Consider the following 17,885-nt stretch of genomic DNA (forward strand, 5'->3'; position numbering starts at 1 on the left):
AATGAATGGGAAACAATTTTACGTTATGGGTTAATTGTCTTCAAAGTTGCATCTCAAAGATCTCAGTTACGGTCTCTTTGGTGGCACGTATGCTGATAAAAGTAAATTGCGGGAGGACACTTCCCAGATATCCATGTTGCATGTGTGACGTCCACGGCTGACTCTGTTTGGAACTTGCCTTCATCTGAGCGTCAAATTTGTTTCTTTTTCTTTGGATTTTCACTTATTTGTGAAGTTGTATCTGTAGTCATCCATCTTTTATTTGTTTGTTCAGCCATAGTAGATTACTGTTTACTCGCAACACTTGCAGAGACCGGAAAAGCAGCCGCTTAGCTCCGCCTACCCTCTCTGGCAGACCAACCACTGCTGGCTGATGGAAACGCGTCACTAACTGGGCGCCGCTTGTGATTTTTTCCGCGAAAGTCGCACCATACTGCAAATGAAAGACTTTCAACAATGGGCCATAGGCTTAACAGACATTTATGTATTTATAAATGTCTAAATTTTAAATTGTATTCTATAGTTTTTCATCTGGGCTTTTGTCCAAAAAACAGACCGTTTTTAACCTTTTAAAAGACAAAAAGTTATCAATTATTTGACATGATACTGGCTGAACCAATCAATAATGAAAATCATTAGCTAATCGGTGTGATTTGTTCATGAAGCTGCCATTCATTGTGTCGCTCCTCGTCAGGTGACCTGTACATCGGAGGCATCTCCAAAGAGATGTACCGCGACCTCCCTAAGCTGGTCCACTCCCGCGAGGGCTTCCAGGGCTGCCTAGCAACAGTGGATCTAAACGGCCGCCTCCCTGACCTTTTGGCTGATGCGTTGGCAACCATGGGCCAAGTAGAGAGAGGCTGTGAAGGTGAGGTGCAAACACACTGAAAACACTCCCATAGATCCTCCCTGGTCCTGTTTCCCTGCAGCCTTTTCTTTCAGTTTTCATTGAACTCATTCTCTCTGTTATTAGATAACCCACTAACCCAGCTTCTGCTCTATTAGGTGTAATTTTTTACCTACTTCTTTTCATCTCCTCCTCGATCTCTCTGCACACTGTCTCTCTCTGTTCCACTCTTTCAGCAGCTCACAGGCATCCGTGTGCATTGACTAACCATCTAACTTGATTTGCTTGTTTGCTTTTTTGTTTGGCTGACAAAAGTTACATTGATGAAAGCTGACTTGCAAGGTATATCGCTTTGTGTGAGCATGTGAGACACGTGTACGATGGGGGAGAATGTGCGTGTGACTGCGCGTGCGTGCGTGCGTGTGTGTATGTAAGCGTGTGTTAAAACTACCCAGTGCTGTCCAGTGTTGTGTGGTGGATCCCAGTGATCCAGAGTCAAAGGTCAGAGGTGACCTGTCCTCTCCTAGCCACCGTTCATCACAGTAGTGACATCACCACCGCTTGACTTGAGTTGACCACCGCTCCACCACCTGCCCAGCAGCATGCTCTCTGACCCCTCCTACTGACTCCCATCCTAAACTCCAATACTCCACGTGTGAATCATTTCACAGCCTTTGCTCCTCGCCTCGAGTTGGATGTGCGTCGAAGGAGAAGCGAGCTTTGACCTTCTCCTCCTGTGCGCTTCGGCACGAGGCAGGGGGTGAACAGAGTCAGACTGCTGAAGAGGGAGTATTGAGATGAAGGCCTTTAAACATAACTCTGCCCTCTTATGTTTAACCCTCGTCATGTCCTTGTCCCACTCATCTAGACTCACCACCTGCATGCTCTCCTCAGTTGGCTCTTTTCACTTCACGTACCGGTTTTTAGCTTCAGTTCAGTTCATATGGATAATGTAGCATCTGCTGCCAGTGTAACGCCGGGTTCAGACAGGAGGCGGCGGCGCCCTGAAGGGCCGCCTCCTTCCTTCCGGCAGCCGTGTTAACTAATCGGGTGGCTCAGACAGGGAGCGTCGTGCCTCGGAGCTCTGCAGCCGGCGTAGTGATGATTGGGCCGTCTGTTCTATATTACGCTTGCTGTGAGTAAATCTGGCAAACACATTGATTATCTCTTATAAACTATATGAATGATATGATTCAGAATTCTGGCGTTTTTTCCAGCACCTTTCCCAAATTTTCAAGGTTCAATTCTTCTAATTTTTCTCCCCTTACTATGAAATGAAATCTCCTTAACAACCTTCTTCCTTCTTGTAAAATAAAGCCTACTTATTGTCAGTCTGAAACACAAGCAAACAGGGACAGAGATGATCACCAAGAGCAGCTCGACATCTGCAGCACTTCCGCCTCTTGTCTGAACCCCACAGAAGTCTGAATAGCAGGAGCCTTAATCCACTACTAATACTACTAATCATGACACCATTTCAGCACAGTCCACTCAACAATTAAAATGCAAAATATTTAAAGGAAATGTGCCCTAAAAAGTTACCTTGCAAACTGCCGAACACACTGGGCTCCAGACAAAATCACAATCAGTTTATCCTCTCTTAACTTCTGCACCTTCCCTCCCCGCCACGTCTCTCGCTGCAGGTCCGAGCACCACATGTCAGGAGGACTCGTGTTCAAATCAGGGAGTGTGTTTGCAGCAGTGGGAGGGCTTCACCTGCGACTGCAGCATGACCTCGTACGCAGGGCCGCTATGCAACGATGGTGAGTGTTTGCTTTTCGTTTCTACCCACTGTAAACTAAAACAGACCCAATCAATCTTAATCTGTGGTGCACTTACATGATATCAAACGCCCAATCAAAGCCCTTTTCATCTGCATTTTATCAGAGCGGCCACATGAGGGCACTGTGATCTGTTGATTCTGATGTGGCACGGAAACACCACCTGCTCAGAGTGTAGCTCAGTTATTCTCGTCTCCACTCTCTCTGTAACATTTAATAAAGTCCTTTCAAACGCGCTCTACCACTTGACACTAAATTATCCGCGGATGCCTCGCAGGCAAGATACTTGGTGATTATTTAGTCATCTTTCAGTGAGTCAAACTATTGTATGCTGCTATTTGTATGAGTCAGTGATTGCAGTCAGCCTCCTGCAGCAATGTTGAGACTAAGTACTTTGGGGAATACTGCTTTTTTTTAGTGTGTAGGAGGAACAAGCAAAATATAGAAGGCCAGTCAACTGTGACATTTTACAGGTTTTATAAAAGTTTATCTTAATGCCTGTTTGGTATTAAACATTTAGCAAACACAGGGCCAGGTGCCATCTGAAGCAGAGAGCTTCTGATGATAGAGAGCATTCTTTATAACACATAGACGTGCCTGTAATTACATTTTTTTTATCTGTGCCGTCCAGCTGGGACCACTTACATCTTTGGTCGTGACGGAGGCGTAGTGGTGTACACGTGGCCCCCTAATGAGCGTCCCAGCACCAGGGCAGACCGGCTGGCCCTTGGGTTCAGCACCCAACAGAAACACGCCACTCTGCTCCGGGTGGACAGCGCAGCTGGTCTGGGAGACTACCTGCAGCTGAATATAGTAAGTACACACATTTGTATTCACACACAAGTCAAACAAAAATATGATTTTGCTCACTAAAGGCCTGTTTAAGTTATGTATAATATTGCTCTTCCTTGAGGATTTTTTTCAACACATAGATTAGCTCCACGTGCTGTTTTAAATTTATTTAATTTCACCTTTTATTTAAGACAGTTTCTTGAGCTGCATCTCTCCCTGCAGCCAAACTTGCAGTTCTAGTGTATTAGACAAGTGTGTCCCTTGACTTAGTGCCTACAGCCAGTACATTGAACCATAAGTGATGCACACTCATCCTAATAATGTAGTTTTAAAAAGGTTTCCTGACATGTTCAATTGACCCTTCGCTAAGCCCCTTTCCCTGAACAGCCACTGGCCAACCCTACGTTAGCAACCGTAACTAGGCGCGGGAGGCCTGTCAAGCTTTCAGAACAAGAAATGCTGAAAAGGTGTGCATATGGAATCTGCAAGTCTGACAGCAGATATTCTCAAAGTTTAGAGGGGGGTGTCATATTTTTCGCTTTTCCGAAGTCAAAACCTCGAGAGGAGAGATGTTGACATCGGTTATGAATTGTGGAAGACAGTCAACTGGTCTCCACTTGCAGCTTCCCTTGGTTTGTGCCGTTGTTGGTGAAACTTTTGTTGGGCTTTCCTGTGTGCCTTTAGGAGATCCAGTGTAAGAATATGCGAGCAATAACCTGACGCGCTTTATACAAAATGAAAAAGTGGGATAATTTAGTTTTGCTAACAATGGGCTTACATATTAGATAATGACAGTTAGAGGGAGTCATAACTCAACATAAGCTTAAAATAAAACAATATATGGACTTACCCTGCTGTGCAAGAACATTGTTGTTCCTGTATGATTGTCCTTAGCATTAATTGTCTAGCTTGCATTGGGACCAGTGAGCCTCGATTGTTATGTCCTCTTCATTCTCAACACTCCGCTGACAAATTATATTCTGGATGTAGCTTTCAAATACGAATTATCGTCTTTTCTGTCGACTTCTCTCTGAAATTTGGGAACAATTTTTCCAGAAAATTGCTTTTATTTCCCTTGGAACATCTCTCACTGTTATATTTGAAAACGCCCTAGTAGTTACAGGGCGGTGTGAAAGCTTGACAGGCGTAGCAACTGTAACCAAGGGGGGCGGGACTTAGCGGAGTGTCAATTGAACAACAATCTGATTAACCGACCTCCATTTATTTTAGTAGCCCAATCGTATGTGTTTAAAGGACTGAAAAGTCTCATCAATCGATCACTGGCCTCAGATCCATCACACATCACCTAACAGAGCCAAACGAGCTGAAGTGGCTTCATAAAGAAGTTGAGTACTCCACTGATCACAAATTGCAGTCATACGACATTACAAGGGGTCAAATCAATGCAGCAAAACCAGAGGCATCATCTTTTTTATTCCTTGTCAAAACCTGGCTCCTACATTACCCACAATGCAACTAAACTGCATCATTTCAGTCAGAGATTAAGGGGTAATTTGTCCATTTAGCCTTGAGCCACTAGCCTCTTGGTCTTTATTGGTCAGGTATGTACACATACAAGGAGTTTGACTCCGGTTTAACTTCGCTCTCTATGTACACTTCAACATTAAATATTAACTAAACTCTACAAGCCTACATTAAACATGGAATATTAAACTAATATGTACATGAGACAATAGTGCAAAGATGAGGAGTGCAAAGGATGCTAAAATAATATGATGAAAAAAATATGTGATTATGTTACAGATGGGTTAATTTACATTTACATCCTTGACCCCAACCAAGGTGATGAAGTGACATCACTCCAGGCAGTTTGTCAGACCTGCTGCAGCTCCTTTTGAAGCCACACAGTATATATACTGTACAAACGTGCACATCTGTCATTAAAAGTACTTTAACAAATGAGTCACAGAAAAAAGGAGAACAGTCTGTATTATGAACAGATTTATCTCAGTAGCTCTGTGAGGTCTGATAGGTGTGTGGTACTGAAGAATACCTGTGGGGTATTTTGGTCCTGACCCATTTTACAAAGAGGCAGCAGTGCTTTAAAGGCAATTCTGGGCCAATGTCGTATCTGTACACAGACTCTAATAAGGATCATCAGTGGAGTTCTTACTGAACACAAAAACGCAGCAGTCAAATGACACATTAAAGTGGCCTCTCTGTATAACTCCGCTACACCAAACATGCATGCGCATTTAGAACTGTTGTGTGCCGTGCAGCCTTCTCTCTGCAACATCGATGCAAGGAGAGAGAGATAGACGAGAGATGCTGTTCATTCCAAAAAGTACACTTTATTGCCAGAAACATGTTCAAATACTACAAAAGTTATCATTACAGTTACGATTGTTGGTGCGGACCTTTTTACTTCTAGGTGTTGGAGCTTAGTGCTACCGCTAGCTGTTACTGTGAGAGCTACCATTACCTGTCAAGAAGGAGCAGGGCAACCTCTGCATCGCTTCACTCTTCAGTCCCTTACACTCCCACTCGTCTGACCGTTCTTCTTATTTAGGGCTCTCTTTAGCCGCTTTCCCACTGGTCAAAAAACCAACTAACACCCGCTAACACTCAGCTTTTTTGCATAGTGTGAAAGTTTACAATCAGCATTCAGACCCGGGTCAATTGACTCAGTAGATCCAGGTAATTATCGCCTCGGCACGCTAATCTCTGCCCCCTTTCCAGCGCGATGCTACGCTCCGTCGGTAACTTCTGCAACTCCTTGTCATCTCAGCTCCTTCTTTTTGCTTCTTTAGCAGTATGTGCTGCTGTCGTCAAAGGAGGTAAAGGAAACTGTTGCCATAGCTCCTGATTGACACAACCTCTGCGTGCGCGCTGCTGACACAAGTCACGTGGAGGCCGGATGACGCTAGTTTGTACAGAGTTGCTGTGATTGGCTAGTTACGTGGAAAGCTCACCCTGATTTGATCAGGTTGTTTGATTCAGAGTTGACACATTTCTAAACAAGCTAAATACAAAGCGCAGGCGCTCACAGTCACAGATCAGCAATCAGCATAATTTCAATGTAATGTTGTTAGGGAAATGCAATGATCAAAATGTGTTATTTTAACCAGATTCTTATGAAATAATGTTTCATCCTTGCCTTTTAAAAACAGTGACATTCCTCATGAATCCTTCTCTCCTCCTCCTCAGGACAAAGGCAACATTAGAGTAGTGTTTAATGTTGGCACTGACGACATCAACATCGAGGAGAGCGCCAAGTTTGTCAACGACGGGAAGTACCACATAATACGGTTCACCCGCAGCGGAGGCAATGCAACCCTCCAGCTGGACGACCTGCCCGTCATCGAGCGTTACCCCTCAGGTAGGCCCTGCCCCACCCACATAAGCCCAACCCCCCTCACCTGCACTGCACTGTCTGTCCTGGGACAGAGATAGCGTCACCTTAGTCCAAATCAACCCACCTCCTGATTGAAGAATCACATCAGTGTTCCTATCAATGTTTCTATTTAAACTCTGAGGTTAAGAAATATAACTGCAGCTTTGTTTCATGTTATTGTGTTTGAAATGAAATCTGTGTGATCTGATATGAAATTTTTAAACCATAAAATGTCATTCTTTACAATAGGTTGTACGCTAGCCAGTTCTGTCATGTTAGGCCTGTTAAATAGTGTTAAAGGTAATTTATGAAAATAGTCAATTCAGGTGTCAGTTGTTTTTCTCACCATAAAAGAAAATAATAACAGTTGGTGCATTTCTGGACAAACAATAATTTAAAAAATGTCATATTTTGAGTTAAATGTTTAACTAGAGAGAAAAAATAAGAAAAAGAAAAAAGTGTATTTGTCTTTGTTTTTATATTTGTTTGTTTTTACATTTAAAGTGGTAATCTTAGGTAGCAGTCTTTAACACAATGAGGTCCAGGCTTGAGGTAGCTAAAATGCTAAATGCTAGTTGTTGTGAGGTGTGTGTGAGGGTTCTTCCTGTATGTAACTCTAAACTCAGTCAGTCATATAGGCAGTATGTGGCAGCTGTAACATTATTTCCCTGTGCTCTTGCAGATGTTAACCCCTGAAATGTCTCTTTAAATTAAACCCAATGAACAGAGAGTAAGAGTCCGCTCACTGGAAACACCATGAATTCAGCTCCTCTTCTCTTCAAGCTTTACCTTAACGCAGTGACATGCTAACAATGAGCAGACCATTACTTTCTTTTCATTGCTGTTCTTTTTGTATCCAGCTCCTGTACCACGTTTGGATGTGCGTAATTACTACTGTGTTTTCATCTCTAAATTAAAGGCAACATTGATAACGAGCGCCTGGCCATCGCCAGACAGCGAATCCCCTATCGGCTCGGTCGAGTAGTTGACGATTGGCTACTCGACAAAGGTAAAAACCCTGATTAAAATTCCTTAAAACTTTGAGCTTAAAAAATACAATTTGAAGGCAGTTGAATATACTTTACTGTGCACCATCAACTAACATCTAAAAATCTAAATCCATAACTAAGTATTTAAAAGTTGGGCAGCTGTAGTGTGTAATACTGTGTAAACTGTAGTGCCTGTGAACGTATCTTGTTAGTGTGTATCTGATAATATCAGGTTAAAGGGACGATGGAGAGATTTAAATGTGAATAAATCAGAGAATAGAAAAGAAGTACTGATAAAAGATGCTTTATTAAGACTGGTAAATAATCTGTTTATTATCAAATTGTAAACAATAAAGCATTTACTAAAGATTATTTTGTGTAATCAAATTAAAGTACATTGTGACATGTAAGATTTATGTAAATTTGAACTAATAGAGCAATGCTTTGTGTAAAAATGTAAAAGTTTTCCTCCTAAACTTCAGCAGAGCTCCTTAAATTAGCCTCTAGTCCCTTTAACAGTGAGCAGTGCTAGAGCTTATAACCTGTGCATGCTGTTACAACAGTTCTCTAGATCTGTCTCTCTGTCTGCCTGTCTGTTGCTCCTTCAAGTACAATGTCGCACAGCCATCACCATAGCAACCATCTGTCGGCCCCGTCTTCCCGGGGCCCTCTGACTCCTCTCATCTGCTGCCGCTTCCTCCTCCTTCTGTTCTTTGCCTCTTCATCCTCCTCCTCGATTTTCTCAGTCTCTTCACCCCACTTTCCTCCTTCTTCTCCTTCTTCTTCTTCTTCTGGTGTTTTTTATTTCATCTCTCTCTCTCAGTCTCAGCCCTCTCCACGGTCCTCCACGGCTTCGATTTGCTCCGCCATGCTTATTCTGTCCCATCCTCTCACCATGGCTCGGGGGTGGTGGATTGTGTAACACTCAAACACTCTTGTGTGTGTATGTATGCACGTGTGTGACCACTGGTATGTATGTGTGTGTGGCTGTATTTGTGTGTGTCCGTCCGCCTTCCTTCCTGGTGTTTGTTTGGTGTGTGTGTTTGCGCGTGTGTGCGTGTGCGTGCTTGGTGTCTATGCAGGTCGCCAGCTGACCATCTTCAACAGCCAGACGACGGTGCGCGTCGGTGGAGGTGATCGAAATGCAGGAATGTTCCAGGGCCAGCTGTCTGGTCTTTATTACAACGGCCTCCGCATCCTCAACATGGCCGCCGAGGGGCACCCACACATCAGAGTGGAGGGCAGCGCACGGCTGGTGGGCGACATGCCGTCCTCCTCCATCACCCCGCAGTCCAGTGCTGCAGCCGGAGGCAACCGCTCTGACTCGGCCCCCTCTATAAGTGACATCACAACCACGACAGCGACCAACAGGAAGCAGGGCGCCACGCAGCAGGTCAGAGCACAATTACGTTGTTCTTCTGCTGTGTGTGGTCATAGATCAAAGATGTGCTTGTACATATATGTCCTATCACCCCACTGCCGCTCTGTCATTCTTTGTGCGACAATGGGTAATTAAAAAGTGTTAATTCGCTTTGATAAGTTTCTTTTCGAACTCAGTAAGCGGATTAGCGAGCACTCAGCTGGCTAATCAACGGCTAGAGGAAAGCAAGATATGTCAAGAGGAGAGGGATTGTTTTCATTCCACTCGAGTTTATTTGTGTTTCACTGTACATGAGGCATTAAAACAAAAGCATTAAGGTTTTATGGGAGGAAGACGTCGCCTACAATAGAAGGGGGTTAAAGATCAAAGCACAAGGTGGAGAGAGACGACTTCTCAGGGCTCACTCGGAGGCAGAGAATGGATTTTAGACTTTTTAAGATGGTACACAGTATAAAGCTAACAGGAGGTAAAAAAAGAGAGGTGTTAAGATGAATCAAAGCTCCCTGCCAGACTTGAACCATGGATGTTCAGATTACACGGTCAGTGTCTCAGAGCCCTAAGCTACTATGATGCCCAAACATCAAAGTTTGCAGCCTGACTTAAAAGTCGGACCCAGTCATGTGTAGGTTTGCTGAGGCTCTTTGGAGAAGAGTTACTCGATAATGCTCAGGGGTGTGAAGAGTACTGAAATATTCTACTCAAGTAGAAGTACTGTTACTTAGTTACTTTCCCACCGCGCTGACCGCATCCTTACACATGCTTCCTATGCAAATGAAATAAAATGACACTTTGTTATTTTCAAACCTGGGCCCTATGTTTGCATGTTTTGGTGTCCAGAGATGGACCTTTTGTCACAGATTAGGATCCTTTGTTTAACCACAAAGAGCCACCAGACTCCATTGAAAAAAACAGTCATTTTACGTTGCAGGACATGGGAGTTGCTGGTCTACCGCTGCCTCGTTACACGTCGTAACACCCATTAAAACACCACACAACAACACAAACAAACTTACCAATTGAGGCAGCGGTGGACCATCAGCAACCCCGGTGTCCTGCGAGGTAAAATTTCTGGTTAAACGAGGTAAAAAACGTCCTTCAGTCGGTCAAAGATCGGTCATCAAAGATGCAGTTTCCTCCTCTCTTTTGTGTCATTCATGGTTCACTCACGTTATGCATGGGGTTAGTAGTTGCAGCTCTCCTTCTTCGCTTCAGACTTGGGAGTGAAAATCAGCCGGCACCTGCTGTTTTGACACGATGCATGAACCTTTGATCTGATTGGCATCTGATCCGAGTCAGTTTTTCGTTCTAGCTCGCAGTATCTGTAGATAAATATCTTACTCGGTAACAGATGGATGTAGAAATGTAGCAAATGACTTTACTTAATTTAAAACACACTTAAGTAAAAGTAACATTACTGACTTTGAGTACAGTAACATGAGTACTTGTAATTCGTTACTTCCACCTCTGATAATGCTTCAATCACAGACTCTACTTTTTACTGTATTGAGGGTTCGTACGGTCTTGAATGTTTGGAAATCCAAATATTTAAGCTGTGTGTTTTCAAGTTTTCAAAGAAAATACTGGAATTTAAAGGTATAATAAGAAGGATTTTGTCAACAACACATTCAAGCTGGGCCCCTCATCTGGGCTCTTCATCACCAGACGCTCACTCACTCTCACGCATGAGAACACGCCCACCCCGCCGAGCTTACACCGACAGCATCACGGTTACCTTTGCGCTAGCATGCTAACCGCCGGTTACCTTGTCCTGCCCGGTTTGAGGCACGTTCCTGTCCAACAGAAAGAAGGCCAACTCTGCATCGCTCTTTCACCATGTTCGCCTGGCTGAATGGGGCCCAGTTGCTAATTTGAACCACTCACACACTCACCTGTACGCTGTGATTGGCTCAGGGAACCACAACAGCGCCCCTCCTGAAAACGTCCCGTGCAAAACAACAGAATAGATGCAGAGGGAAGGGTCTCACAAGGGTCTGCACACACACTCACCAACACACATGTATAGAGGCCCATAAGTGATGATTTATATTATATTATATTTGTAAAAGTCTATATTTTATTTCTCCAGGAAAATCCTACTTATTATACCTTTAAATAAACTCCCTGAATTGGGGAGCTGGTTTAGCTCAGTGGTTGACGCGTCCGTCCACGTACAGAGGCTCAGCCTTCAATGCAGCCGTCCTGAATTCAACTCCGACCCTTGACCCTTTGCTGCATGTCATCCCCTCTCTCTCCTCACACATTTTCCAGCCCCATCCACTATCAGAATCATCTTTAAAAATAGACACAGTCCTGATTTCCAATGCAGTCTTATTGATCATCTTTGCGATCACTCTTGCAAACTAAACATCTTTTAATATTTCAAACGAAACGATTCTGTCGTCTGTTTGTTTGTTGTCTCCTGGCGTCTCGCACCAGACGTGGAGCGTAGCAGACTGGAATAAATTGGGTTGGAGCAGCGATGAAAAGGGGGCACTTTTTCCTTTAATCTGCTTTATTTCAGGTGTAAAAGTTTGGTGTTTAGTTGCCTTGAAAGCGCTTGAATTGTCCTCTTAAAAACCTGTACGAAGCCTGTGTTATATGATGCAACACTCCAAGAAAACATACTGCTGCACACATATGATCTTCCTCTGATGTTTTGCTCCTGTCTGATGCGAGACTCGCAGTGTTTTATTTGATCTGTAACGTCATCTTTATCAAAAACATTTCATCAATAGACGACTCACGTAGACACGTTTGATTTTTTCTGCTCCAGCGTCCACGTGAATGGATTAGACGGCTAAGTGATCCCTACCCACTCAATTACGGGAGCAGAAATGTTTGTGTTAATGGAGGCTGTAATAGCTTTTCCATAACATTCGTCTTGTAAACGGATGCAAATGGGACTCAACAATAGGAACGCGTGAGTGTTATTGAGGCGTATTTATAGTGGATGTCAGAGGAAGCATTGGGTTCACCACAGACTCTTCTTCCCTATTGTTCGGATCACTGGTGAGATGTGTCCGGGCTCTTAGTGGGCGTCTGTGTGTGCTGCAGCTCTTCTTCTGTGTTATAAAACTCTGCCTGCCGCACTGAAAAAGATTTTTTCCTCCCAATGATACAAGTTGCCATGGAGATAGTGAGCCCCAATACCCGCTGCTCGCTCGCTCGCTCTCTCTCTCCCATCCAGACTCCCATAGAGAATAGCTCCTCTGTGTATAAACCGCCAGCTGTTTCAGACATAAATAATAGAACGCAGAGAGCTGTGAGCTAAGCCTCAGGCATCAATAATGGATATGAGAGCTGGATGGATTGCGCTGCAGAGTGGTTACAGCGTTTTCACACCACACCTCTCAATCTCTGCGCTGGTTAATAACTGTTCCTGCTCGTGTGCCGCGGTGGTGTCACGGCTTAATTTGGGATTACAGCAATATACAGAGATGGACGACATGGCAACTTCACAAAAAGTGAAGACAAAAAATTTGGAGCGCCCCCTGCTGACTGGCTGCAGTATAGGTCATAAAGCCCGCCTCCTCCATGTTAACAGATGGGACATGAGTCACTGTCATTACAGTTAGTTCTATCTTCTAGTTCTAAGTATTTGTTTTTGGAGAAGTTTATTTTTAATTAGTTATTTAATGTTGTAAAAAGGATGATTGACAGCTCTGTTGACAAATACGGCTCCTGCAGCCGATCTGTTCCAGATTAGCAGCGTGGAGAAGGTGGAGACTAAAACAACTAAAACAATCACTACAGTCATTCAAGTTTCCATATCCATGAATATCTGCTTCAGATGTATATACAGATGGACAACGCGTCTCCATCTGCTCTCATTGTACGAAATTGAAGCCAAAATAGCCCCCGTGACGGGCTGCCATCTTGCAATGGTGACATAATTTGGAGCCAGAGTCTGCACAGTAGAGATCGGCGGGTGGAGCCGCTGTAGCCACTTCCGCTAACCAAAACACACACTTAACTTGCCTAAAAGAACAGCAAGGATCTCGCACACCGGCGTGTTTAACAGCAGAACAGCTTCTTGTGTTGGTCTGAAGCAGACGTTCACAGATATGGAAACTTCTGTGACTGTAGTGATTGTTTTAGTTATGTCTCTTCTCGCCGTTCCTCCTCTACTCTGCTAATCCGGAACAGATCGGCTGCAGGAGCGGGATTGGTCAACAGAGCTGTCAATCATCCTTTTTACAGCATCAAATAACTAATTAAAAATAAACTTCTCCAAAAACAAACACTTGAACATAAATCAGCATGATAAGAACTAACTATGACAGAAACCATCATGTCCCATCTGTTAACATGGAGGAGGCGGGCTTTATGAGCTATACTGCAGCCAGTCAGCAGGGGGCGATAGAGAGGGTTTGGCTTCACTTTTAGGGAGCTGTCATGTTGTCCATCTTTTTATGCAGTGTATATATGCTTCAGACCGACACAAGAAGCTGCTCTGCGGTTGAATGCACCGACATGAGAGATCTAATTGGGCGGGACGTCAATATCGTGGCTCCACCAGCCGATCTTCACTGTGCAGACTCCGGCTCGCTCGCTCCGGGGGGGTAGTTAGGCTCCATTTTTGTACAATTAGAGGAGGTGGAGACGTGTCGTCCATCTTTATATACAGTCATTGTTTGGGATGCAGAGTTCTGCGCTGGAGTCAATATCACTGTACAAGAACTGGGTCACTGTATGCTCAACATGCTGCAGTGTCTGTTTGCTCGTTTGTGCAAGTCAAATCACTCCGGTTGGCCCCGGAACTCTGCGCGCGCGTGTGTCTTTGTCTTGTTTAAGAAGAATCTACAGCTTCCCCATTGAGGCTGCCGAGTGTTGCCAGGCAACCAACCTGGCCTCTACCAGTGTAGTGCACACATACAGTGTGGAGACGAACACAAAAAAACACTCAGGTGGATTGAGAACAATGAGCTTGAATTGCAGCACGTTGCATCAGAGGAGGGGCAGCAGGAGACGTCTCTCCAAATGCGATCGATTAATTTCCACGCTCACGCCCCAGTTTGGGTGATAAGCCCTAAGTCGCCCCGCGGGTTTACTCCTGCTCTTATTACTCGGTGCCGCAAGAATGTGTTATGTGCTTCCTCCTAAAGTCCACACTTTATTGAATTTTTTGTGCGTGTTGAAAAGTGGAAGGGATTAATAATGCATGACAGCCGAGCACCAGCGAGGAGAAGAGATTGTGTGAGAGTGTGTGCGAGTGTTTATGCTAGAGGCTGCTCTGACTCAAAGAGCGTCAGTTTGGTTTTGATGTTTGGTATCTGTCTGTCTGTGTTTGTCTGTGTACGTGTGTACGTGTGTACCTGTGCTTGATGGACGAAACTCGAGGCTCGCGGCGGCGCCTGATTGGCTCGCAAGAATCAGCTGACCCAGACACTTCTTCCACAAGAACATCTATCTCTCTCTCGCTCCCGTCCTCCCTCCCTGTCTGTTTTTTTTTTCTACCTTGCTATCTTCTTCACATCTTTCACACCTTCCTCTCCCTCTTGCCTTTCTTCCGCTCGCTATCCATCTTCTGGAGACACTTTCTCCCTCCTCCCTGCCTCACTTTCCTCTCTTCCTTTTCTTCTCACTCCTTTGCTCTCTCTCCCTTCATATCTTTCCATATTTACCCGTCACTCCCCCCCCCCATCCTCTCCTCTCTCCCTCCCTCTCTCTCTCTCTCTCTCTCTCTCTCCAGTGATAGGCTGTTAATGCAGGCGGTGTATGAGTCTATCTCACCATCTGCAGTAGTGGAGCTAGCTTCTCTCCTCTCTCGACAGGATCTATTCATCAGCCTGCCAACTTCAGCCTGGTTCTGTGTCCGCTTGTGGCTCTGTGTAGATGTGTGTTTAAATAGAAACAGACCAATGGAGCACGTCTGGCTATTATAGAGCTCGTGTGTGCAAATGTGTGTTTGATATCCAGTTGTGAAAGTAGCAGACAAGCTGTTGAATCTTCTGCAAGAGTGTGTGTGAGGACTGAGTGCAGCTACAATGTGTGAACTAGGCAGTCAGGGAGGCATGGACGGTCGTTGGCACTGTTCGGCTGCTCAGGTAGAGATTTTACTCTTTCAGCATGCAGAAATCCTTCTCTTGATGCTCTCTTATCGCTCTTCTTTTCTCTCCAATCTTTACGTATCTGTGTCCATCATTGTGTCAGCATGCTCTATTGACAGGCTCGGGGACAGAGAGGGAGGGACCGATGAGGGTGGGACAGAGGGGCGTCTCTTTGCTGCATCTTCTTCAAACTTCTGCGGCTCGTTGATGCGATTTAAGTTGTGTCGGCATGCCTCGAGTTTCCTCGTGCTCATGTGATAGGTGGATCAATATTCCGATCGACACCTCCCCAATTGAACGGGGCGGTCAGCTGACGGGGGGGGGGTTGTCACAGATCAGAGGAGGGGCCTTCGCGTCTTGCTTTTGTCTAAGCTGATATCATGATTCAAACCAGGCTCCCGCCGAGGTCACATAGGTGTTTTCGGATCAATAATCGAGCATGGTGGCTCGCCATTGATCGCTGACAGTCGGGGTTGATGTGTTTCCTCGCGGCTGATTGGTTCTTGTGCTATTTGGATCCTGGCAAAGGCAGTGAGGCTTATTGACTGGCTGGATTCCAGAGGCTAAGCTCAGCCTAGCAGCATTTGACAGCCCAGTGAGCAGAACTGATTGGAAAGGCAGCGGAGGAAAGAGGCAGAGTCAAGCATCAATAACCCTAATGTATGTTTCCAGGCCAAACTGAACCTCGGCAGACTTGTCAGGACCGAGAGCGCACCAAACCAAGGCCAGTGCGGGCTTTTTCAGATGAATAAACTAAGTGCTTGCTTCTCTAACCTTATGTAATCCACAAAGACAAGCAGGCAAGGAAACAGAGAAACCCAAGGACAGAGGAGAGGCTTAATGAGCTTCTGTTTGAAATCCTGCCTGTAGCTCTCTGCTAAGACATCATCGACCACTTAGTGCTTTGATTTGGTTCAGATTCTGTTCTGGTCTGCTTGTAATCTGCCTCTAGAGCGCTTCCCTCTCTTTTACAGCTCTGCCGCTCGCTCCTTTCTTTTATTCTGTGGGTTACTAACATCCACTGCAATGCATCACAATCCAATTTTAATTTAGTGCTGGCACCGAGCACCCGGTAGTGTGGTTAAATCACACACACACACACGTTCTCACACACATTCATATCTCTCATGCCGAAGCGTCAAGGCGGGCGATGTTTAACAGTAGTTCATGAATATGCGGAGCACATTAGCACGGTGTTAAGTAAAGACCGCAGCACTTTGAAGTCCTCCTCCTCTTCCTCCTCTTCCTCCTCTTCTTCTTTTCTCTCTCTTTCTCCCCATTTGGCTTCTCTTAAAATGTATCCATCCATCCAATCTCTATCTCTCCACCCCTCCTCTTCTCTTTTGCTCACACTCGGGTTGGAATGGCAAATCAATGCACAGGTCCCCACTGAGGTTTTCTTTTTTTTCTTTCTTTTTTTTATTCCCCATCATTTTTAACAGCCTGAACTTAAGAGTTGCCATGGCAACAGGCGGTGCAGGGATGGAGAGAGGGAAAAAAAAAGGGGGCTCCTTTTCCACAGAGAGGGAGCGCGGCACGCAGGAAGAGCGGCTGTTGAGACATTAGTCGGTAGATGTAGGTGAGAAAGGGTGAATGTAAGTGGGCTGTTGACATGCTGCTTATAGAGAGGTGTGAAATAAAGGAGATTTAAATGAATCATCGAGTGTAAAGTGGAATATTTCATTTAAAAAAAGTGGCGTCGGCTTCATGCTGCACATTCCCTGACACATACGAGCATTCGCCAATATCAGATGGAAGAGGCCGGAGGAGAAAACAGAGGGGGGGGAGGGCGGAGGGAGCAGGAAATGATAACTGCCTGTCCCCTTGTGGATTCAAACAGGATTCAGTGTTTCTCTCCTCCCTCCGCCTTTCTTCTTCTTCATCTTCTTCTCCTCGCTACTCCACTTTTTGGCCCCCTGCCATCGCTGGGGGCCGTAACATGCAAAAAGTGTTTGTGGCAAACAGCGAAACAGGTGGGCGACGGATCGCTGCTGTGCGCTCACACATGTAGAAAATAAACAGGAGAGGAGCAGAGCCGATCCGGATAACGAGCTTGTGTTCTTATATGTGTGCGTTAATGTGTCTTCCTTTGTGATTCCTCTCTCTGTAGTCGGCTGACGACCTGCTGGTGGCGTCGGCTGAGTGTCCCAGCGATGATGAAGACATCGACCCCTGTGACCCCAGTTCAGGTGAGACTCCAGCACCTTTATTTTAAATGTCTTTATGTGTCGTGAGCACTCTCTGTCGCTCAGTTTTTCCTCCCGTTTTGTTGCTCGCCACAATGAATTTTTCATTTCCACTTAGGTTTCTGCCTCCAGGCATTACCTAACACTCTCCATCAGTCCCCAGTCTTCATCTCCATCCCCTGCTTTGCTTTCTTCCCCCCTCCCCTCCCTTATCCCTTTTTAATTCATCCCTCCTTTTTTCATCTTTCCTCGTCTTCCTTTTTCCCTTCCCTCACCTCATCGTCTAATCCAAAGAATTCACATGCAAATTCTTTCACCACCAATCATTCAGTACGTTGTCATAAATCACCGCCCTGCAGCCCTCTCTGCCTGTGTATGTCATAAAGTGTCAAGTGCATGTAATAAAAATGGATATAATGTGCACCTGTGCTCCGGCCCTCCTCTCAACATGGTGTAATGTAATCTGTTTACACATTATGTGATAATACGGGAGCAGCTTTGGCT

The 17,885-nt window shown here is 45.1% G+C and overlaps 1 protein-coding gene across 9 annotated transcripts in view; it reads left to right on the forward strand.

Annotated features, from left to right (window-relative positions):
- The window catches only part of nrxn1a (neurexin 1a), a 73,779-nt gene that overhangs the window by 53,140 nt on the left and 2,754 nt on the right, over positions 1-17,885 (forward strand). For 5 of the 9 annotated variants that reach the window (XM_069664277.1, XM_069664280.1, XM_069664279.1 and 2 more), the window contains 7 exons: positions 695-868; positions 2,491-2,610; positions 3,260-3,441; positions 6,589-6,760; positions 7,695-7,784; positions 8,847-9,157; positions 17,306-17,384. In XM_069664277.1, coding sequence (XP_069520378.1) covers positions 695-868; positions 2,491-2,610; positions 3,260-3,441; positions 6,589-6,760; positions 7,695-7,784; positions 8,847-9,157; positions 17,306-17,384 — 1,128 coding nt within the window. The remainder of the gene's footprint in view (positions 1-694; positions 869-2,490; positions 2,611-3,259; positions 3,442-6,588; positions 6,761-7,694; positions 7,785-8,846; positions 9,158-17,305; positions 17,385-17,885) is intronic. The other 4 variants (XM_069664282.1, XM_069664283.1, XM_069664284.1 and 1 more) reach the window with 1 other exon arrangement.

This window comes from Semicossyphus pulcher, unplaced genomic scaffold (assembly GCF_022749685.1).
Source record: "Semicossyphus pulcher isolate SPU_LCO1_2020_fin unplaced genomic scaffold, fSemPul1.0.p SCAF_16, whole genome shotgun sequence".
Lineage (NCBI taxonomy): Eukaryota > Metazoa > Chordata > Actinopteri > Labriformes > Labridae > Semicossyphus > Semicossyphus pulcher.